The 24,622-nt window shown below is 48.0% G+C and overlaps 1 protein-coding gene across 1 annotated transcript in view; it reads left to right on the forward strand.

Moving 5' to 3' along the window:
• GRIK4 (glutamate ionotropic receptor kainate type subunit 4) overlaps nt 1-24,622 on the forward strand; it is a 456,521-nt gene that overhangs the window by 426,493 nt on the left and 5,406 nt on the right. Inside the window, exons 16-18 of the mRNA XM_047753544.1 lie at nt 1,279-1,444; nt 3,037-3,262; nt 7,166-7,294. Coding sequence (XP_047609500.1) covers nt 1,279-1,444; nt 3,037-3,262; nt 7,166-7,294 — 521 coding nt within the window. The remainder of the gene's footprint in view (nt 1-1,278; nt 1,445-3,036; nt 3,263-7,165; nt 7,295-24,622) is intronic.

The raw sequence follows: 24,622 nt of genomic DNA on the forward strand, positions 1-24,622 counted from the left end.
CATATTATCTCATCTGATCTCACAACTCTCCAAAGACAGGATTAGCACTGTTTATTAGACAAGCAGATGAGCTCAGAGGAGGTGTATTGCTTTTCCCCAAGGTCTCATAGATGGAATTGGACAAAGCCAGAACTCAAACCAGATCCCTAACTGGGGGTCTTGATGAATGCCCTTGTCCCTTCATTCCTGGGAGGCCCCCTGCAGGAGTTGGGTGGCAAAGGGGGCAGTGGGACTTCCTGTCTTGAAAATCTACCTGGAAACTACGGGTTGCCACATCCTGTGGCAAACACTATGCTTTAGTTGGCAATGTCTTTGCAATGAGTAAAGCCTCATTAATTCGACTCCACTGATTCAGAATCTGGCGATTATCCAACCTCAGTTGCACTTACATATATCTTTGAACTCCTATAAACAAATGGATTAGGAAGCAGATCCATACTGCTGACCAGATGGTAGAAGTCTTGTTTAACCTACTTAAGTGAACAAACTCGTTTTAATGACTTTAGCGTGTATGCTGCCTGAGTTGCAAAACTCTTCTAATTTTAAACGAGTTCGATCTACCCAATAAAACAAGCTTCCATTTAGAAACTGCATGACCATTGTAAAAGCGTTTTCTAATTCCAGCTTCTCAGCAGTTCAGAGGTGCTTTTTTACCTGTTAGTCTTGAAGAGTTTCTGCTCTCAGAATAGGTAACACTGGTTTTAGAATAAGCGTTATCAGTGGGCTACTTGGCACGTAACTTTGCTTCTCTGAGCTTCAGTTTCCCCATCTGTAAAATGGGGATAAGAATTTCACCTCCCCTGAGTTGTAGGGAGTCCTTGAGATGGTGGGCTCAGCTTGCAGCAGGGGTGCAGGACATGGCAAAGCTTCTCTGAAGGTCGGCTGCATTGTGAGGGGGCAGGGGTGGCGGGGTGACACAGATCCCAGCTCTATCTTTAGACAGAGCCCCCAGAGCTGGCTCATTCGCAAGCTCATTGTTCACTGTCTCCCAAGCTGCCTGAGGTTCATGGACACACTTCTTTTGAGTAGCGACCCAATAATCACCTCCTTTGGGAAATGAAATAAGAAAACCACTGTCTTCTCCTAGCCACCCTGCCAAGCGCTGTTCATTTCTGTTGCTATCATATACCCTGCCTTCTCTCTCTTCCCCCACTAAGCTGAGAGCTCCTTCAGAAGAGGGCCACCTGGTTTCTCCCATGTCACTGCAGGATGGGGGATGGGGCTAAGACTCCTGGGAGCGCCTGGGCAGTGATGACTTTCTGGTCTTTTCCTACGTAGGTGGGCATTCACGCTGATCATCATCTCATCCTACACGGCCAACCTGGCAGCCTTCCTGACCGTGCAGCGCATGGATGTGCCCATTGAGTCAGTGGACGACCTGGCTGACCAGACAGCCATTGAATATGGCACAATTCACGGAGGCTCCAGCATGACCTTCTTCCAAGTAAACCCATATAGTTTCTCACCAACATCAGGGGTTGGGCAGAATAGTGCTGAGATGTTTCTCTGCTAGAGATAAAAACATCTCTCTTCATCCCATCATCCCTTTTGAACATCTAGTTTGAAAGCTCTTATGAGGCTCATTTTTCTCCTGCTCCACAACATACCCATGGAATGAGGTCCCCAGAGCGCTTGAGTTAATATCCGCCTTGTCCCAAATGTTGTACATGAATGATTAGTAACACTTGAAATGATTTTAGTGGTAGAACTATTTTCTAATTGCAGTAGGTTCATATTTATTCTAATGAATATTAGAAAGAATAGGCAGTTGGAGTTCCTGTTGCGGCTCAGCGGATCAAGAATCCAACATAGTTTCCGGGAGGATGTGGGTTCGATCCTGGCCTCGCTCGTTGGGTTAAGGATCTGACGTTACCTCAAGCTGCAGCATGGGCCACAGATGTGGCTCCAATCTGACATTGCCGTGGCTGTCTGTGGCATAGGCCTGCAGCTGCAGCTCCAATTCAACCCTAGTTTGGGAACCTCCATATGCCACAGGTGCGGCCATGAAAAAAAAAAATAGGCAGTGAATCTAACCTATTTTATTTATATTGCTGCATGGGATGAGGCTAACATGCATTTAAACTTTCAAGTAGGCTGAATATTATAAGTCATACTTGGACAAAGCAAGATTGGAATCACACACAAATGACTGAAGTATACAGAACTCTAGATTAAGATGAACTGGTTTCATTGATCCCCGACTAGATGGATCTCAGGGGTCCTCTGGCAAGGCTCAGGAGCAGACCCCGCCACAGTGCTGTGTTAGCTGGCAGACCACGTGACTGATGACCAAGGCTGACAGAGCCAGGCCAGACACAGCAGTGGTTTTCTTTTGCTTCAGGAGCTCTAGGGGAGCAGAATCCCCTGGAGTCAGTGGGTGTCGAACCACCCTAAGACCCAAGAAGTTGATGTGCATAATGAAACCAGTCCAAGGCCTGCAGTTCTCTGTTTTCCATACAAGTCTCAGTGCTGTCAGCACAGGGCCAGTGAAGGCATCAGGCAAACTCAGGTTTTATAGAGGCCCCCAGAATGCTCTCAGTCTAGTTATCATTTGTCAAATAGAAGCCGGTGTTGGCTGGTGCTTGCTGGATGCGTTTAGGGTGGAAGAGGCTGGCTCTGCTCCCTCAGATGATGTTGCTTGGAAGTCCAGAATGCACCTGACTTCGCCTCCTCCGGAAGGGCAGCAAGGACACAGCCTGAATAAATAGTCCATTCTCCCTTGGGTCAGAACACAGAGGCGGGCAGTGGAAGAGCTCTCGAGGGTGCATGAGGCAGAACCACTTATGGAACCCGCAGGCAGAGTTGAAGCACCTGCGGACCCTGTTCCCTCTTTGTCTTTCTGGAAAAGGCCCCAAAGGTCCAGCCCTCTCCTCCTGCCGTTGAGCAGCCACAGTTGAGATGAAAGGGAACGGGGAACAAGGAGGGGACTGAGGTGCAGAGGGGCCAGAATTTGAAGGCCCCCATCGATGCCCTCCCTTCCCGACCACCGTCTCCGTGCCCTTTGCCCAACCCGCTTTCCGTGTGCTCTTTTCCCAGAATTCCCGCTATCAGACCTACCAGCGCATGTGGAATTACATGTACTCCAAGCAGCCCAGTGTGTTTGTGAAGAGCACCGAGGAGGGGATCGCCAGGGTGTTGAACTCCAACTACGCCTTCCTCCTGGAGTCCACCATGAACGAGTACTATCGGCAGCGAAACTGCAACCTCACTCAGATTGGGGGCCTGCTGGACACCAAGGGCTATGGGATTGGCATGCCAGTCGGTATGCAGGAGAGGAGCAGCCTCTTCGGGTAGCTTCGTCCAGGCAGGCCCAGACTAGCTCCAACCCCGGAATGCAGCCTTCAAGGCCGCAGCCCCTGTTTCTAGAGCCCATTTAACGGTGACCCGAGGCAGGCATTCTCCAGGTGTATTAAAAAAGTGAACCCACATACTTCCAGCCATCAGTGACCTGTTCTCAGCCCTTAATTACTGAAGGGGTAACCAGTTATTAATTGATGAATTATTTCAAGGGGACCCTCGGTGGATGCTTTGGGTCTCTGCCCCCCCTCCTCCCGCCCTTTGGCCATTTCTCTGTTGGCTGACCTGTCTACTCGCTGTGGAAAGATGGAAGAGATGGTAGAACTCAAGGGGATTAATTTTGTAGTTAGTGTCTCTGGGGAAAGGCTTGCTGCAAAAGGGGACTGACGTGATTAGAGGAGAAGGTTTTCAAATCGTCTGTGGCTCCAGGTCAGTGTAATGGGCTGAGCGTGGGTGGGAGAGCGCTGGTGCTCAGCTTGCTGACCGTGCTGTCGATTTGTTAAGGAGGTTGGAGATGCTCAGCTTCCAGAAAGGCATCCCAACTGTGCCTTCTAGAGGGTTGCCTTGCTTTAGGCCTCCCCCTGCTGATGGTCCCCTCGCCAGCAGGTGACAGAGCACGTCTAGCTGTTCACTGTGATTATGGACGAGGGGATTCACTCACACACCCCAGAGAGCCACATTGGCCAGGACTGTCCTCGTCTGAGGCTGTCCTTACACCAGGATGTCCTGGATGAGGCAGCAGGAGAAGAAGCAGGAATCAAGGAAAGCCATTCATGTAGGGAAATTGATCTACAGTATGTGCCCCTTTGTTGTTATCTTACACACCCTTCTCTGCATCCTTTCCTGACTCAGAACTCTGTAAATTATAAGCCTCACTTATACCTGGGTCGTGTGAAGAGCCCGGGCTGGAGTCAGGCAGATTGGGGAGTGCACCCTGGTTCCTGGCTGTGGGACTTAAGTTACTTAACCTCTCTGAGTCTCGGTTATCTCACTTGTAAAATCAGCTTGCTTTTTTTTTTTTTTTGGTCTTTTTAGGGCCACACTTGCAGCATATGGAGGTTCCCAGGCTAGGGGTCTAACCGGAGCTGTAGCTGCTGGCCTATACCACAGCCACAGTAATATGGGATCCGAGCCATGTCTGCGACCTACAGCACGGCTCATGGCAATGCCGGATCCTTAACCCACTGAGCCAGGCGAGGGATCAAACCTGCATCCTCATGGATACTAGTCGGGTTAGTTAATGGCTAAGCCACAACGGAAACTCCTAAAATCAGTTTTCTAATAGCTGCCTCATAGGGTTAAACCTGATCATCTGGTTAAACCTAATCATCCGGTCAGGGGCCTCCCCACAATGTCTCATCACCCTGAACCTGTTTTGGGGAACATTCATGACCTCCTCTTCTTCTCGATTGTTCACTATGTTATTTGATAAAAGCAGATGACTTCTTAAAGACTGGCTGGAAACCAAGACAATGACCATAGGCAATAATAGGGTTCACTCTTGAACTTGGACACTAGCAGGTCTGTAAACGAGAGGTCTCACTGAGGGCACTTGGCGACCCTTGTAACTTCCACTTAGCATCATATTTCATTGTTTCCTTTAATATTACAGATTATGGGCCCCTTCGAGAAATGCAATGGCTGACATTTTGTTTCAAAGTGGTGGAGTGAACCACAAAAAGAGCTAAAGCTTTCACCTTAGTAATACTCCAGCAATTTAACAAATTTAACTGAAAGGTCAAGTGCTTCAACAGTTTTCATGGAACAAACCTATAAAGAGTTGACATAAAGCAGACTGACTCTAGAAATTTTCACCAATAACCAAGGAAAAAGGGAAGGGAAATGCATCTCTTCTGTATCTGACATGATGCTCTTTCCACATGCGTTATCTCAGTCTTACCCCACCTGCAAGGGAGATGTGGTCCTTCCCATTCTAGAGGAGAGAACTGAGATTCAGAGCCCATAAGTGACTCATCCAAGGTCACAGATTAAGTAGAGAGAGAAGTGGGGCTTGAGCCTAGGATGCCTGCCTGTCTCCAGACCCAGCTGACCATGTTGCCAAATGGGCCCACCAGCTCGGCAGGACAAAATAGATGGGGAAGGTGAGCTGTGGGCTAGCCCAAGTTCTTAGATCAGGCTGGGATGAGCATTGCACAGTGCTTTGGTGAGACAGAATGTAGTTCCAAGAAAGGTAAGCATGTGTGTCACTCTTAAGTGGGAGGTAAGGGAATCACTATAGATTGAGCAGTGTGGCTGGACCCAGGAAAATTAAGAGAAAGAGCACAAGGAATGAGATGGAAAATGAGGTCGTTTAGGAGCTAAGTAGGCAAATACGGGGTACAGATTAATCCTTTCATGGGGCCCTTGGTGTACAACCGAGGTTGGGTTGATGATGCCTTGAAAACTGCTTGAAATGCCTGGACCCTTGCCTCTAAACCTAGAATGGTCATGAGTCTTACCACCCAGCCCCATTTGTTAGTTCAAGCAGCATTCACTGCAGATGTGTGTTAAGTACCTACTATACATGAGGTGCTGTTGAACTTCACCCAGATCACGTTCAGTGCCGTAGGCTTGGGGTTGGCATGCCCAGCATAGTTGTATCCATAGCAGGGAAGTTTCTATCTATGGGGACAGGGACTCTTAGGCTCCTAAGAGATCTGGGAGCTGATCTAATTCCTTACCTGTCAAAGTGCAGTGCGTGATCCCGTGGCAGGGCCCCACTTTGGAGCCTGTTAGAAAGGCAGAATCTCAGCCCCGACCCCAGAGCCTCTGAATCCGAGTCTGTAGGTCAACAAGATCCCCAGGGGATTCCTAAGCACGTGCAAGTTTGGGAGCCCAAATCTATTTGTTCCAGCTTCTGCCTATATCCTTCACTGGAGCACTTTCCCCTGGGCTATCTGTCCACATCAGGCCTTCGCAGAGCTCAAACAAGAAAACTGGGCATCTTGGTTGATTTCCAGCCTTTTGGCAGCTTTTTCTTAATGATCTCAGGCCTCAGCCTATGCTGGGGCATTGAGCTTTCCATGGTTTCATTTAAGCCTGTTTTGGGGATTAAACCCAGAAAATTCCAGAACCAAAGCTCCTTGGCCATAGTGCATTCAAAAAATTGAAAAAAGTTGCACTCAATAGAGCTTTCTGTTTGGGGGTAGCGGGGGGAGCCATGTCAACAGAATGGTGGGTGGGGACAGGGGTTCTGTACACTCAGCAGGCAGCTGGGGGCGGGGAGGTGGGGGTGTCCCAGACCAATTCTCCACACCGATGGAGGAAAGGAAGTTTCCACCATGCTCTGGGCGGCTCTTCTCTTGTTGGGGGCTACTTTGGGTAAACACTTGTCAGGTATAGTATAGTGATAGTTAGAAGTGCCTGAGAAACTAAATAAAGCAGGAAGTAGACAGATGGCCTATTGTGAGGTTTTTGTCACAGAATATTCCCACCCCCACCCCCACCCCCCGGCTTCCCAGAGGCAGGCAGGTGGGAGCTTGGCCACCAGCTGCCCGAGTGCCAATGGTCAGGTCAGTTGACCCAGGTAGAAAGTGGTGGCACCTCGAGGGGGAGGTGAGCGGCATAGTCGCCTGGAAGGGTATCGCTTGACCCCCATGGGGTCTTGGCCAGGGGCTGAGCATCCCAGTCAGCGTGGAAAGAAGGAAAGTAGAACCCCCTGGTGTCCTGCATGGACCCAGAACTCGCTCCTCTCCACGCAGGGGCCCCAGCCTGAGAGAGTGGAGAGCTGTGCTCCTGCAGGGACCCCCTGTCCCTCCCCTCCTGTGTGACGTGGGCAGGGTGGCGGGGAGGTTTGCCGGGTCGGGAACAGAGAGATGCAGACAGCTGCGCTCACATCCTGTGTTCTGGGCTCTCCTGTGACCCACAGGCTCCGTCTTCCGCGACGAGTTTGATCTGGCCATTCTCCAGCTGCAGGAGAACAACCGCCTGGAAATTCTGAAGCGCAAGTGGTGGGAAGGGGGCAAGTGCCCGAAGGAGGAGGATCACAGAGCCAAAGGTAAGGGTGCCCAGGGCCCCCGGCCTGCCTGGGGGACCGGAGCAGCTTGACTCTGGTGTCCAAGTTCCGGGTAATGACAAGCCTCGGAAGAAGCCGAGGGCTGGGCTAGGACTGGCTGGGGTCAGTGCTGTCCCAGGATCTCGGCTTATTGTAGGGTACCCACTCTGTCCGCTGAGCTCACAGTCCTGGAGGCCCTACCTCCACCATGTTCCCCAGGTCCAGCCACTTCTGCCCCATCCCCGAGGCGCATGCCCCTGGCACCCCCACAGCCACACGGGTACATCAGCTCGGCCTCCTCTTCCCGTTCTTGCCCCTCTGCGGTGTGTTCTCCACCAGGAGCCAGAGTGATTCTTGTATAGATGCACCTAAGATTGCAGCCCAGCCCTGGACAGTCCTTCCAGTGGCTTCCCATCTCACTCGGAATAAAATTCAGGCCTTCTCAAGACCCTGCCTCATCTGTTTCCCCCTTTTCTTTCTGTTCCCCAAGCCTCCCAGGCTGCTCCCCACCCCCCATCCCTGCCCAGGGCCTGCGCATTGCTCCCCGCTACTGGCCTCCCCCAGGAAGCTCCCTCAGAGAGGGCCTCCTTCCCCACCCCACCCCCTACCTCTCCTCCCTCCTGAATTCTGCTTTATTTTTCTTTCCAGAGCTCTTCGCTACCTGATATTATATTTTCTATTAATTCATTTACCTTCTGCCCCCTCTACTAGAATGTAAGTTCCATGAGGGCAGGGTTTGCCTTCTGCACGGGGCTGTCCACAGGGCCTGGCACAGGGATATTTTATTGAATGAGTGAATGAAGGAATGTGAAATCCAGCTGGATGGAAAGCAGTCACTGACTGGCGTGTCATTGAGGAGTGTCTGAACACCCGGGATTTTCTGTAGGGCGAACATATATCCTGGCGTGTCTGGGACAGTCTTGGGTTACATCTGTTGTAGATCAGTTAATACCTGTTTGTTATTTTTAGAACGCCCTTCCATCCTCCAGCTGTCCTAGTTTGGAAAATAAATTATACGGTCACCCTAGTAATCTACTGCAGCCTTGCTAAAATATGCAACAACTTTACCTAAGCCCGCTCTCCCTGGGGAGGCAGCTGAGGAGTGAAATGAGTGATGCCTGTGTGCCTCCCTCTCTGCTCAGCGTGACTGATTATCCAGGATGGGACAGTGACAGAGTGACTTTGTGTTTCTAAGTGTCTCCGTGTGGATCTAGACCCTGCAATGAGAGGGCTCCGGGTCTAGACCCACCCCCGCCCCCGGGGCAGGTTGGCAAGCCCTTTGTAATTTAGAAGAAATACTGCCCCTTCCCTTGCAGGAACCCTGGGAGGCCACACGCTTCTTGGCCCTCCACTCCCCAGAGCTCAATATGGAGGAGACTAACTCTGCTTGTTCAGCGAAAAAAAGAAATCAGGGAGGTTCAGAGCAAAGCATTAGGAAACTTTTGTGGGTTTGAGAGAATGAACTAAAGATGCTCAGGATGGGGATAGGAAGGGAAGGAGGGTGGGTGGCCTTGCAGGCAAGAAGCACCCTGAGGACAGATGCAGAAGCCAAAATCAGTGCAGCCGGCAGGGCTCTGAGTGGGATGGCAGGTGCTGCAGGTAGCAGGAGAGGGTGCTCATGGAGAGGGTTGGGTTGTATAGACAGTTTGTAGCAGGAAGGTGTGAGTAGCAGAATACTCCTCCACTGCCCCCTCCCCATAAAATACACGTGGATTGATAGCAATCGAAATCTGGCTGGACCTGGAATAGTCAAAATAAAATAAGACTATTGTTAAGTTAACGTTAAGTCGAAGTTGTTCTGCAGGCCCAGTGAACTCCAGAGGGATAGGAATGAGCGCCTTCTCTCCAAGGAGGTGGAGGGAAATGGTAGCGCCTTGTGATCTGGAGTCATTTAAAACAAATGAAGGGGTGGACCTGGGACCCAGAAATAGGGGAAATAGGAGAAATGCCTAGGTTTCTGTAGCCCCAGAAGCTCCTGGTCCTCTCCAGCCTCTCCCCACACAGTGGCTTAGATGCCTTCTGTGACTTTGGACAGAACACTTAACACACTGCGTTGCGACTTTTGGTCCCCCTGCCTGGTCGATGGTGCCTTTAAAACCCGTCTCATCTGCGTCTGTGTCCCTGGCCTCCCCTACCAAGCCTGGCACATAGTAGGTACTCAAGAAGTGTTTGTGGGATGTGTGGTTAAAGCCACAGACTGATAGCTGTCAAAAGCTACCAGTTATTCTGTCCTCCTGGGCCACCCTAAGGTGATGAATGAAACTGCTACAATTACTTTCCTGAGTAGCCTTCATGCCCACAGCTCTCCGCTATGTTGTTCCAGCCTCCAAACGGCTGACTGAACATATGTGCTAATGCAAGGATGCTATGGATGAAGGAGGCTGGAGCAAGGATGCTATGGATGAGGGAGGCTGGAACAAAGCAGGAGGTGGCCAAGAGCAAGGGCTCAGAGCAATGCAGGGACTCCTCCAGGCTCCCCACCAGGCCCCAGCTGCCAGCTCTGGCTGCTTCGAGCCTTCTTACTCTTTTCCTTCCTGCTGGTTGCTGTTTCCTGGCTTTCCTTTCCTTTATAAACCTGATCCCAGTTTGATCTCCCAGAGCCTGTTTCCCCTCAAGACTCATGACTGAGTTAATCCCATCTCTCCCATTTCCTCTTTCACCCCGACCCCTAACCTCAGCCACAGGCCTTTCCCTTCTGTGCACGTACTCACTTGTTTGTGTTTATTTACATGTATTGTTAATTCTATAGGGAAGCAGTCACAGGGCAGCAGATGGGCTAGGACAGGGATGATGGCACAGGAGTTGGGTGCCTTATAGTTTTCACCCAGGGACCTTAATTTAGATCATTTCACTCCCATTCTAGATTTCATCCAAAGTCCAGTGGGTGCCCCTCCCCACCCCCTACTCCTTCCCCCCAATGCCACCAGCCCATCCCCTGCTCTAAGAATGGAGCTCATCAAACTTTTACCCTCCTGCATACCTGTTTCCTCTACTGACAGCCACTAGGGCAGTTCTTTTCCCTGAGGCAGTGTGGCTAGGGTTCAAGATCATGGGCTTTGTGTCAGATGGACTCCACCCCATAAATACCTCTTACTTACACACACTGTGAAATGTCTTTGAGCCTCAGTTTCCCTCTCTGGAATAGAAAGATAATAATAATCATGCCCTCATCCCCCCCCCCGCCCAGGGCTATTGTGAAGATGGAATGAGATAAATTATGTTATACATTCAGCAAAGCACAAAGGAAACAATGAGAACTGGTTTTGTGCCAAAATCTAGGCCTAAAGAAGCAGTGACAGCTTCATGAAAGGTCTGAACAGTGTCCACAGACACAAGTATGCCCAACCACCCCGTGTTCCTCCAGGCTAAATACCTCTTCTAAGATCAACACTGAGGACAGTAGTTTGTCTGAAGATATCTGTCCCGCAAGGACTAGGAAAAACTCAAGGGCAGGGTCTGTGTCTTATTTACTTTTCTATCCCCAGTGACCAGCACAGGTCCCACTTCCTTCCTAGGTCTGTTTCCTCCCAAACAGGAGCCCTGACCTGACACCCGGTTGTTGGATGGAAAGTGTTCACAGAGCCCCGGTTGCAGCCAGCAAACCTTGTAGACCTCTGTGGATCAGGCTCTGTGCTGGGCTCCAAGGCTGTGAAAAGGAATGAGACAGCCCTGCCCTCAAGAGGTTTAGAACCTAGAACGAGGCACAGAGAGTTGCTGTAATAGTTGCACTGCAGGAATGCTTTCATAGAGCCGAACACAAAAAAGTGTTCCGAAGCCGAGAGGAGGAAGGGATTCATTCTAAGCAATAGACAGGGCAGGTTTACCGAGACCTTGGGCCTGGACTGTGAAGCATCCATTAGGAGTCACAGCTTTGGGAATGTTGTGGGACACAGTTGTCACACTCAGAAATTGGTTTGCAGAAGTAGGATGAGGCTGGAGTTAAGAGGGCATTGACAGACAACTGGGTAAAGGCACTTGGACAGCAAACCCATCTGTCCTAGACTTTCCCGTGGGAGAAGGTAATAGCAGAGGAGACTGGGTATGTGCTTTTGGGGATCTGGGGATATGGTCTAAAGCAGCCCAGCATGCTTGGAATTTCCTTAAAGGCTTCTGTTTTGTCCTAAAAACACATGTGAATTTTGTATCTTACAGCATAATATAGACATGTTTATTTAATGTAAAAATGCTTTGCCTGCCTAAACTCTAAGTAAAACCAGTGCCGGAAGATGCCCTATAAACATCTCAGAGCTTTGCATATGTCTTGGCACATCAACAGCACATTGGACTGGGTTGGAGACCTTGGTTACAGACCCTAAAGGTTCTGGGATGAGATGTGGCATCAGGAAGGCAGGTGCAGTGGATGGAGTTCTGAGCTGTCGGTGGCACTCACGGTTCCAGGGGACAGCTGTTGCCTCGGGAGGAACAGAGTTGAGTTATTGGCTTTAAGTTCCAAAAGAAGTTGTTACAGCTCAGCAGAGACAATGTCCTTAGAAGTCAAGGTTTTTGATTTGTTGGAAAATTCTTTTGGAATACAGAAGGCCAGTACCCCAAGAAAGCCTGGCAGAAAGCTGACAGACGTTCAAAGAGCCAAGTCACCCAGTTTGCAAACCAGATAAAAAGATGGTGAATGGGCAAGGATATGTTAGGCTGTTGCAGGGCCCTGAGAAGGAGCCTTCTGCCCTGCTAGGAGTTGGAGAGTGTCAGACAGAACTACCAGAATCTTGGGGAGTCCAAGACGTAGAGAGATTTTTGCTTGCTTCTGGAGTTTGGCACACCCCGGGAGTATGTGTCATGCCACAGTGGAGTAGGGGCACAAGAGATGGCACAAGGGGACCCAGGTCAGAGGGGGCCCAGGGATAGGCTTGCATCTTCCTGAGCTCCAGACAAGGGTGCTGGAAATCAAAGTGGAATCTAGCATGAAGACCAGACATCTTGAGTTTCCACAGAGGCCCAGGGGGTTAAGAACTGGACTAGTATCCATGAAGATGTGGCCTTGCTCAGTAGATTAAGGATCCAGCATTGCTGTGAGCTTCTGCATAGATCAAAGAAGCGGCTTGGATCCTGAGTTGCTATGGCTGTGATGTAGTCTGGAAGCTGCAGCTCTGATTCGACCCCTAGCCTGGGACCTTCCCATATGCCTTGGGTAGAGCCCTAAAAAGACAAAAAATTAAAGTAATAATTTAAAAAAAGACCAGATATCTAACAAAGACTAACCAGACACCTAAGCCCATCCCCATGACACATGATCTCCTTCTCAACCTCAGACCTGAGATACATCCAGGAGTGATGGAGGAACAGAGAAAACACTGTATTTAACTGAATGGAAACCTGAAATGTAAACATAAAGACATCTCTACGTTTTTGGCCATCGGGTGGAAATGGGAGTTTGAGGTAGTAGTTAGGTACGTTTATAGAAAAATTAAGTTGTTGGAGTTCCCGTCGTGGCACAGAGGAAACAAATCCAACTAGGAACCATGAGGTTGCAGGTTCAATCCCTGGCCTTGCTCAGTGGGTTAATGATCCAGCGTTGCCGTGAGCTGTGGTGTAGCTTGCAGAGGAGGCTCGGATGTGGCATTGCTGTGGCTGTGGTGTGGGCTGGTAGCTGTAGCTCCGATTCGATCCCTAGCCTTGGGAACCTCCATATATTGCAGGTGCAGCCCTAAAAAGACAAAAAGTTGTAAAAAGAAGAAGAAAGAAAGAAAAATTAAGTTGTCTTATTTTTGCAGAGCAGTTGGCCTGGGAAATTCCTCCCCCATCCTAAACAGAGGTTTAGGAAGTCTGATCTGACAGCCGAGCTCACGATGGATGGAGAGGGGAGACAGGGGAAGCAGGTTCCCAGGAAGATGGAAAGGAGTGGCAGGAGGCTTCCCTCCCCTCTGCACTTGGGGACTGGATGTTCCCTGGCACAGAGAAGAGAACTGAGCAGATGATGGGGGAAAATAAACAGCGGAAGCCATCCTGCCCAAGCCCCACGTGCTTCAGAAGATGCTAGGCTTCTATCCACCAGCTGATGTTGACTAGCCTCTGTGTGGTTGTCCTTTAGAACAAGAGGGGCTATTAATCAGCCCTGATGTCCAAGAGGGGGCGGACTGGGAGAGGCTGTGCAAATCACCATGAGAGCCAGGGCTTCGGCTCCCATCCCAGCCACAGACTCGAGTGCCAGTTTAATGCAGTGGCCCATTTCTGCCATGGCTGGAACCCAAGCAGACATCACTTGGAGAGGCTAAAAGGCTTCCTGGTCCTGCGAAAGTCCACGTGACCCCCTCCAAGCCAGGCCAGAAGTGCTAGCCTGGAACCAGCTGAGCCACTGCTTGGTCTCTCTGACACATTAGCCCTCAGACTCACGGAATATAACTCGCTGCTCAAGAGACTCTCCTTCTGTGGCAGAAGAACAGGACCAACGTGAAGAACAGGACCAGCGTGACCCAAAAGATCTCTTCCTTTAAGTCTTTCGTGGAGGCCAGGAGTGGAGCCGCAGGACCACGTTTTTCCCTGTGTCTCCGGTTGAACAAAGAGCGGTCCTTTTAATTTGCTTTCCAAAACAGCTCCTGGGGGACCTCTCTTTTCGTGGTTGGAATTGTTGGCTTCCATGTGTGCCTAAGGGAAGGAGAAGATGGAGCAGGTGGAGAGGGATGGAGGTGACAGGAACTATGGCGGGGGTGGGGGGAGGAGTGGGATTTGTCCTTTTTTCAGAGACCTCTGAAACTGAGAGTGACATTAATTAGAATGTACCAGACAATGTGCCGTGCCTCACGCAATCCTCTTCTACTTTGTTATCCTATTAAAACGTGAGAAATTTCAAAGAGAAGGAGCTCAGGCTACCTCGCTTTTAATCCATTATGATGCCCCAGCATCACTGCCAAATTCCAGAGAAGAAGCCTAACATGGGGGTGATGCCACTGATCTGAGTCTGTTGCCAGGTCCTCCTTGGCTCTGATGGGAACCATAACGTTACCCCTTCACTCCATCTCCTGCCGGTGTCTTTCCCTGCCTGTAGCTCAGGGACCGGCGACCTTCATCCCCAGCTTGAGAAACGAAATGGCAGATCGTGTGGAAGACTGGAGAACTACAAAAAGAAGCAGGCTCCGTTCCAAGCGCTTTCCATGTCTTCTGCCTTGTCTTTTCGAAAACACTTATTTTATTTATTTTCACACTCAACTCCTATAAAAAGAACTATCGCTAGCCACTCATGGATGCCGGCCTCCTAATTCAAGAGGATTGAATTACCGAAGGCTTTGCAGAACAATGGCTAGACAAAAAGGGAGTTGGTGAATTCCAAGGAAATTAAATACTTTTATCTTGAAAAACGCAAGCTCACCATCAGGCTTCAAAGGAACAGAAATACACCACCGGGCTGTGAAAGTCAGGGTCCCCTTTCAAGGATGGAAAAGAGGCCAGTGGCTTTGACTCACAAAATCCTTAGAGAGCAGGAAGGTTGCTGCCTGGCACGGTGGGAATGAAAGTGTGAGACATCTTAGCAAGAGAGGGGGCGAGTGATGGGGAGGGGGAGGTAGGGGGGATTCTGGGGACATTTTCCTCTCTCTTTCTTCTCTGAGGGCCCAGCTCTATTACCCTGGTTCTCTGGTTTCTCTGGAGAGAGCCAAGACTAGAAACCCGAATATGGGAATGTAGATAGTGTCTCGAAGTGATGCTTGCAGAGGAAGCCTCTTTCTAATCAAATCAGATTGATTGCTGAGAGGCGGAGAAACTCTGGGGCGGGGGGGGGGGGGGGTGCCAGAAAGCACGGAGGAGCTCAGGAGGAGGAGCAAACCGTGACCCAGGGTGTCCGCATCAAAGGAAGTCAGCAATTCTAAAGACCACAGCCCCACTTGGTCTGGAAAGTGAGCCAAGATTAAGTCAATAAATCATTGATTCAAACATTTGATGTGAGGTTCCCAAGGAAAGAAGGGAATTTTATGAGTGGAACAAATAGGCCATATATAGGACCCTCGTCCCTGGTCCCTCCGGGCGGAGAGTGGTCCCAGGGATGAATTCAGATGTCAGGGAGCCAAGGTGAGGTCTGTAATCACGCCCTTGCCGCATAAGGGACCATGAGGACCCGAGTTCTGGGAAGAGGCGGTGTGGAGTAGGGGAAAAGGACTCAGGCTCTGGCTTCTGCTTGGCTGTGGCACTTTCCCTTGCCAGCCAGGGGGCCCTGGGCAAGTTACCTGACCCCAGGACCTTGGTTTCCTTGTCAGCAGCATGGAGGTAAGAGTAGTGTCAGTTTCACAGGGCAACTCTTAGGATTGAATTAAAATATTTAGCCTGGTGAGCTTGCTCATAGTAAACATTCATAAAGGTCAGCTGTATTTTTATAAACATAAGCTGGGCAGTCAGATTTATCTAGGTTTCACATCTTAGCTCGGAAGACTTGAGCAAATTCCTGAATTTCTGCTTCTTTAACTGTAAAATGCTGACAGTGGCCCTTCTTTGCAGTATTTTTAAATTTTTTTTTTTTAGTTTAAGTATAACTGATGTACAAGTTAGTATCAATTCCTGCTGTACAACAGAGTGACCCCACATATATATATATATCTTTTTTTTCTCATATTATCTTCCATCATGTTCTGTCACAAGAGATTGGATATAGTTCCCTGTGCTGCACAGTAGGACCTCATTGCTGATGCATCCTAAAAGTAATAGTTTGCATCTATTAACCCCACCTTTATAGTAGTTTTAGTGATACTTGAAGGAGATAGAGAATATTTTCAAAGAGATGCTTGAGTTTTGCTTGAGCTCATATTTTGTTAAATTGAAAAGTGCCTCTCCCATAACTTGTGTTTTGATAAATTGCAAAATCCATCAGATGCTCTCCCCTCCCTCTTTTTTTTTTTTTTTTTTGGTCTTTTTGTCTTTTTAGAGCCATACCCACGGCATATGAGGTTCCCAGGCTAGGGGTCCAATCCGAACTGTAGCCGCCAGCCTACAGCCACAGCAACGCAGAATCCAAGCCGCATTTGCGACCTACACCACAGCTCATGGCAATGCTGGATCCTTGACCCACTGAGCAAGGCCAGGGATCGAACTGGTGTCCTCATGGATGTTAGTCGGGTTTGTTAACCACTGAGCCAGGACGGGAACTCCTCTCTCCCACTTATATTCTGTGTCCCTCTGCCTAGGCTTCTTCTATCGCTGTCTCCAGAACCTGCTAGATCTAGTCAACAGGTGTCGCAGTGAACACAGGAAGAAATGGCAAACTTAGTATTCCACAGTCCTCTGCAGAGCACACACACGACAATTCGCTTTATATTTTTTGGGACGGTCATACAGGTCAGCTTACACATTGGCACCTGAAGTTACTATTTACAACACATAAGTCCACAGAGGTGGGACCATTTAATGTATTCAGATGGATGTAGGTGACAGTGGCTCTGAATTAATAAGTGCTTGAAAGTCATATTGGTCAAAGAATCCATGTTCTTGTTGAATGTTTTCCATGGGAAAGATGGGACAGAGCTTCAGCACCTAGCATAGTGCTCAGTTGACAGAAGCTCCTCTAGGAAAATGTATTGACCGACGTCAAAGACTAAAGGCACTGTCCCTTGATGGATTGTGGTACCAGACTCTCCTCTCTCTGCACCTGCCCTATGGCTCCTGTGGCCTCTGCCTCTTGGCTTCCCAGGCTCCTCTTCAAAAGGAGCTTCCTGCATCTCCTTTGCAAATTTCCCCAGGACTACCTGGAGATATGCACAGGGTCTAAGGCCTGAGACCTGTGTGCCCCTGAATCCAAGAAGTGATGATTTGCCGATCATAACTGAAGACAGAGCAGGTGGTGAGTGGGTAGAGATTCAGATCTATTCAGAGATGCCCTCTTCCTTCCAGGTTGCTGTTCCCTTCCATAGTTCTAGACTCAAAGATGGTTCTTCATTTGCACTTGTCAACTCTCCTTTGTATTTGTGAGCAACCTGTGAGTGACACCCAGGTTAGCCTTTAATCAATCAGGGGTTTGTGGGGAGCATTTGATTCCATTTTGATGAATGCAGTCTTATTGCAGGGGCATAGCTGGAGTGCAGAGACTCAAGTGTCAGGAGACAAATCTCAGTTTGAACGCCGTCTGTCTGGATGGCTTCTCTGTGGTCCCAACAGAAGAAGGGAAGGGAGGGCTCGAGGAGATGACCCCCTGCAGATGTGGAGGCATCTGTTGGTGCAGAGAGGGCCTCGGAGTCGGATTGGAGGGGGCCCACATCTGAGGCCCCTCTGAGTGATGGCTGGGAGCTGAAGAAGGCATTTGACTAATGACAGTGCTAAACAGAACTGCCGCTCCCTCCTTACTCCCGCTCCCCGCTCCATCTGTTTCTCAATTCCGACTTTGCCAGCAATCTATTCTTGCCTCCACTTTCCAATAAGTTCCTAAAGGCATGAGTGGTATACAAGCCTCGCTCCTGGGGGGAGCAGAGGGCGGGGGTCTGCTCAGCCTGGAGTCAGCTCACTGGAGCCGGCACCACGATTAACATGCTGGCCCTGAAATTCGAGAAGCTGGGAAAGAGTGGCTGTGGGAAAGAGAGGCTATGTTTCCGTGACTCATGGTTTCTACCAGCATCCTGTTCAAACCTGATCTGAGGGCGATTAACCCAGCAGGGATCACCTGTCTGTTTATAACCCTTCCCCATCCCCCCACCCCTGCCCAGGACCTCATGCCGTCAGTCCATGGATGTGGATCATCCACATCATTTTCAGTCCCACAGTCTGGGCCACCTGCCTCTGCATCCTTGCTGGGAGCACTCGATGAGGGCTGGCACAGTTCACTATAACTTTAAACGACATTTAATTGGGAGGGAAGAAGACATATCACAGTATGGATCCAAAGCTTTTGATAATGCAAACTTCTACCCTGGAATGGCCTTATCCTCCTTCTGTTGGCTTTTTCTTTCTTTTTTTTTTAACTTTTTTTTTTTTGTCTTTGTTGTTGTTGTTGTTGTTGTTGCTATTTCTTGGGCTGCTCCCGCGGCATATGGAGGCTCCCAGGCTAGGGGTTGAATCGGAGCTGTAGCCACCAGCCTACGCCAGAGCCACAGCAACGCGGGATCCGAGCCGCGTCTGCAACCTACACCACAGCTCACAGCAACACCGGATCGTTAACCCACTGAGCAAGGGCAGGGACCGAACCCGCAACCTCATGGTTCCTAGTCGGATTCGTTAACCACTGCGCCACGACGGGAACTCCTCTTTTTTTTTTTTTTTTTTTTTGCCAAATCCACAGCATGTGGAAGTTCCTCAACCAGGGGTTGAACCTGTGCCACAGCAGCAACCTGATCTGCTGCACTGACAACACCCTGGTCCTTTACCCATTGCACCACCAGGGAGCTCCTGTCAGCTCATTTTTTCAGTAAACATTTCTTGGGCTCTTATGATGGGTCCATGGCTGTGAGGTTACAGAGTTGAACAAGACATGAATCTTCCTTTCAAGGAAGTCTTCCTTTCAAGGGAAATCCAGATATATAACATTAAACTAATGTATTGTTGTATGCAGTATTGGCATGATACCCGATGTATCAGACAGAGAGCTTCTGATCAGAAAGGTCACTTGGGCAGCTGTGTGGATGGTAGAATGCAGGCGGACATAGCTATGGGCAGGGATGTCATTTTGGAGGCTGCTACCAAAGTTCAAGCAAAAGGTGGTGGGGCCTGAGCTTGGGAAGTGGTAGGAGGGATAGAGAGAAGGGTAAGAAAATTGAAATGAAACATGTTTAGGAGCTCGAATCAGCAGGACAGTGCATGGAGGAGAGGCAAGTGACCAAAGGCAGGGAAATGGGTGAATATGCCTCAGAGCAGGCAGAGGAGATTGGGAAGAGTGGAGGAGAGCAGAGAGCAATGGCTTCATAAAAAGCCAAGAAGGGGGCTTGCTTGGCAATGTCAAGTGTTTCAAGAAGTCACTTAAGATCAGGACTGGAAAAAATTCCAATAGGTCAGAAACAAAATGTTCAGTGGTGACCTCGCTAAGTTTGGTTTTAGTGTGCAAGACAAAGCTGCATGGGATAACAGTGAATTCAGGGAGTTTCCATTGTGGCTCAGCAGGTTAAGAACCTGACTGGTGTCCATAATGATGAAGGTTCGATCCCTGGCCTCTTTCAGTGGGTTAAGGATCCTGCATTGCCACTGAGCTGTGGTGTATATTGCCTGGGGCTCCGATCTGGCATTGCTGTGGCTGTGGTGTCAGCCGGCAGCTGCAGCAGCTTCAATTCAGTCCCTAGCCTGGGAACCTCCATATGCCACAGGTGCGGCCCTAAAAAGAAAAAAAAAATGAATTCAGAACAGAATCATTTTCTCCTTCAGATACCTGCAGACAGACTACCCAGCACCTAAAAGCTTTTCAAGCGTCCAAATTTATGTTTAAGGTCTGAAAAAAAAAATGCTAGCTTCGAAATGCAAAAAGAAAAGTGCAAAATTAAATTAAGACGTGTAATTAAATAGCTCCAAAATGTGACATTGTTTCAACTTCATTAATTATTAAATTTAATATTCATAAAAAGTTCATTACATTTAGAAACAATGTTTTGGGGTTTGATGTTTCTCCTTTTGCAAACAGTCTCTTGTCTGCACAATGACTGCAGAGAAATCACAGCCAATTATACATTAACTGTTTCTTGCCACTCCTTCACAACAGAAGCATAATTTTTGAAATGTGTTTAACGTAAGATGTGGGTGCGTTTCTTGTACTTGCTTTCATAGGAGATGGGGCCTCCAAATGTAAGCGTTCTCAGGGCTGTCTTAAAATAGTTCTGATACAGACAACTGTTTCAAAAAGCTTGGCCAGGGAAGGAAGGAAGGAGAGGGGTGTTCATGAGATAGAGCTGGAGGGGGAAGAAGGATTTTTTTATTTTTCTGTCAGAAGGGAAAGGGGTGTGTGTATGCACGTGTGTGTGTGTGTGTGTGCGCGTGCGCATGCACTCAGAGAAAGAGCCAGTAGGGAGCAAAAGATGTGGAGGTTCTGGTAATGATTGAGGGTGGAAGGGAAGCACCAGAGCCCAGATGGCAGAACTGGACCTGAGGAGGGCAGAACTCCTCCTCTACAGAACCCCGAGGGGTGAGTGGAGCCCTTCAAGGGATCCTAGTCTTTTTTCTATAGCACACAGAGCTACCTGAAGGGGATAGGAAAGTCTTGGGGTAACTCCACAGCCTCTTGGGCCTCTGTTTACCTGAACAGGTGGGCATTCTTGGATCCCCTTCACTAGGGATCCCTTTCTCCACAGGGGCCAGCTGGAGAAGCTAGTTTGGCCATGACACTGAGACACACATCCCAGTACCTGGTTCTCACACCCCAAAGCTGTGGCTGGACACCCCATCTTGATCTGTAGTGCATTCCCCCTTAAGAGTTCCTTTTATCTCCCTGATGTTCCTATGGTCAAAAACCTTCTGCTCAAGAGTTCCCCTTGTGTCTCAGAACCTGACAGTATCTGTGAGGATGTGGGTTTGGTTCCTGGCCGTGCTCAGTGGGTTAAGGATCTAGCCTTGCCTCAAGCTGTGGTGTAGGTCACAGATGTGGCTCAGATCCCGCATTATTGTGGCTGTGGCTCTGATTCGATTCCTAGCTTGGAAACTTCCATATGCTGCAGGTGCAGCCCTAAAAAGAAAAGAAAACAAATTTTTAAAAACTGCTGCCCAAACGGCCCCAGGTTGGAGGGGCAGGTGTTCAAATGAAGCCCTAGCACCTTCCTCCAGGAAAGTAGAAATCGGCTCCAAACCCTTTATGCCTTCCCTTAGAACTGAGTGTTTAAGTCATCTCCTGTTTTTGATTATTTAAAATAGAGGCTCTTGTATTCACATAGGTACCCAAGAGTTGGCTGTGTGGAACCGTAGACCAGACTATATAATCCATCTGCTGCATTTGTTATGCAAGCCCTCAGCATCATTGCAGCAAATCATTAGTACAGGCAGCCACTGTACCACACTTTTATTTTTAAAAGGAAAAGCAACAGACATCCATTTGAGGCTTTGTGAGACAAAACCCAAGACATCTGGAAATGGCTAAGTAGGGCTATTTTTCCAGCTTTCCAAAGTGCAGAAAGCGGTGTCAGATTTCTCCTCCTGAACCATGGCTCATCTCCTAGTTTTGTATGAAGCTGGCTTTCCCTGACACCAGCATAGCTCCATGTTCCATGAAGGCACTGCTGAGTGGTTGAACAAACACTCAAATGTGCAAACATTCTGGAACAGCACAGGATGTAAGCTACCCTCTTGACATTTTCCTGGATAAAAGGTGCTTTTTTTTTTTTTTTATTTTCCCACTGTACAGCAAGGGGATCAAGTTATCCTTACATGTATACATTACAATTACATTTTTTCCCCACCCTTTGTTCTGTTGCAGCATGAGTATCTAGACAAAGTTCTCAATGCTATGCAGCAGGATCTCCTTGTAAATCTATTCTAAGTGGTGTCTGATAAGCCCAAGCTCCCGATCCCTCCCACTCCCTCCCCCTCCCATCAGGCAGCCACAAGTCTTTTCTCCAAGTCCATGATTTTCTTTTCGGAGGAGATGTTCATTTGTGCTGGATATTAGATTCCAGTTATAAGTGATATCCTATGGTATTTGTCTTTGTCTTTCTGGCTCATTTCACTCAGTATGAGATTCTCTAGCTCCATCCATGTTGCTGCAAATGGCATGATGTCATTCTTTTTTATGGCTGAGTAGCATTCCACTGTGTATATATACCACATCTTCCGAATCCAATCATCTGTCGATGGACATTTGGGTTGTTTCCATGCCCTGGCTATTGTGAATAGTGCTGCAATGAACATGCGGGTGCACATGTCTCTTTTAAGTAGAGTTTTGTCCGGATAGATGCCCAAGAGTGGGATTGCGGGGTCATATGGAAGTTCTATGTATAGATTTCTAAGGTATCTCCAAACTGTTCTCCATAGTGGCTGTACCAGTTTACATTCCCACCAGCAGTGCAGGAGGGTTCCCTTTTCTCCACAGCCCCTCCAGCACTTGCTATTTGTGGACTTATTGATGATGGCCATTCTGACTGGTGTGAGGTGATATCTCATGGTAGTTTTGATTTGCATTTCTCTTATAATCAGCGATGTTGAGCATTTTTTCATGTGTTTGTTGGCCATCTGTATATCTTCTTTGGAGAAATGTCTATTCAGGTCTTTTGCCCATTTTTCCATTGATTGATTGGCTCTTTTGCTGTTGAGTTGTATAAGTTGTTTATATATTCTAGAGATTAAGCCCTTGTTAGTTGCATCATTTGAAACTATTTTCTCCCATTCTGTACGTTGTCTTTTTGTTTTCTTTTGGGTTTCCTTTGCTGTGCAAAAGCTTTTCAGTTTGATGAGGTCCCCTGGGTTTATTTTTGCTCTAATTTCTATTGCTTTGGGAGACTGACCTGAGAAAATCTTCATGATGTTGATGTCAGAGAGTGTTTTGCCTATGTTTTCTTCTAGGAGTTGGATGGTGTCCTGTCGTATATTGAAGTCTTTCAGCCATTTGGAGTTTATTTTTGTGCATGGTGTGAGGGTGTGTTCTAGTTTCATTGCTTTGCATGCAGCTGTCCAGGTTTCCCAGCAATGCTTGCTGAATAGACTTTCTTTTTCCTATTTTATGTTCTTGCCTCCCTTGTCAAAGATTAATTGACCTTAGGTGTCAGGGTTTATTTCCGGGTTCTCTATTCTGTTCCATTGGTCTGTCTGTTTTGATACCAGTACCATACTGTTTTGATGACTGTGGCTTTGTAGTATTTCTTGAAGTCTGGGAGAGTGATGCCTCCTGCTTGGTTTTTGTTTCTCAGGATTGCTTTGGCGATTCTGGGTCTTTTGTGGTTCCATATAAATGTTTGGATTGTTTGTTCTAGTTCTGTGAAAAATGTCATGGGTAATTGGATAGGGATTGCATTGAATCTGTAGATTGCTTTGGGTAGTATGGCCATTTTTACAATATTTATTTTTCCCATCCAGGAACATGGAATATCTTTCCATTTCTTTACATCTTCTTTGATTTCTTTGATTATAGTTTTATAGTTCTCGGCATATAAGTCCTTTACCTCTTTGGTCAGGTGTATTCCGAGGTATTTGATTTTGTGAGGTGCAATTTTAAAAGGTATTATATTTTTGTAGTCCTTTTCTAATATTTCATTGCTGGTATACAGAAATGCGACTGACTTCTGAATGTTAATCTTATATCCTGCTACTTTGCTGAATTTATGAATCAGTTCAAGTAGTTTTGGGGTTGAGTCCTTAGGGTTTTCTATGTATAGTATCACGTTGTCTGCGTACAGTGACAGTTTTATCTCTTCTCTTCCTATGTGGATGCCTTTTATTTCTTTTGTTTGTCTAATTGCTGTGGCTAGGACTTCCAAAACTCTGTTGAATAGCAGTGGTGAGAGTGGGTATCCCTGTCTTGTTCCAGATTTGAGTGAGAAGGCTTTCAGTTTTTTCCCCACTGAGTATTATATTTGCTGTGGGAAAAGGTGCTTTTTGATTTATGACTGTGGCCCCTTTGGAAGCAGGGTTTCATATATTTATGACACTCCCTTAACGTATGGGTGTCTTTAGTACCAAAATAAGCATCCAATTACATAGCAAAGTCAGTGTTTGACACTGTGGCAATGAAACAACCCTATAATTCTGCAGTTATCTACTGAGTATATATTATATGCCAGGTATTGTACAAGGCAACAAGGTTACAACCAGAAACTAGGCCTGACTTCAAGGAACTTGTACAATGCTCCCCACATTTTAGGCCTGGCTAGAAAAGAATCACCTGTGAAGTGCATTTAAAAATACAGATGCCTGTGGAGTTCCCGCCATGGTGCAGTGGGTTAAGAATCTGACTGCAGCAGCCCTGGTTGCTGTGGAGGTGAGGATTTGGTCCCCAGTCTGGCACAGTGGGTTAAAGAATCCAGGGTTGCTGCAGCTGCAGCATAGGTTCTAGCTGCAGCTCAGATTCCGTCCTTGGTCCGGGAACTTCCATATGCCATTAAAAAAAAAAAAAAAATGCAGATTCCAGGACCTCATATCCAGAGACACGGATTCACTAAGTCTAGGGTAAGGACTGGGAATTTTTTTTTTTTTTCCTTTAATTTTTGGCCACCTATGGAGTTCCTGGGCCAGGGATCAGATCCAAGCTGCAGCTATGGCAACATCTATCCTTAACCCACTGGGCTGGGCAGGGGGACTGAACCTGAATCCCAGCACTCCAGAGATGCCACTGATCCCACTGCACCACAGCAGGAACTCCCTAGGAATCTGTATTTTTAATGAGCTTCCCAGAGTTTTCTGATGGCATCCAGGTTTGAGAACCACTGGTCTGGTGGGATAAGAAGCTTTCCTTTACAAGTAAGTATTTTAGTAACAAGTTGAGACTGATAAGTAAACATAATTTTTCCTATT

This window comes from Phacochoerus africanus, chromosome 11 (genome assembly GCF_016906955.1).
Source record: "Phacochoerus africanus isolate WHEZ1 chromosome 11, ROS_Pafr_v1, whole genome shotgun sequence".
Lineage (NCBI taxonomy): Eukaryota > Metazoa > Chordata > Mammalia > Artiodactyla > Suidae > Phacochoerus > Phacochoerus africanus.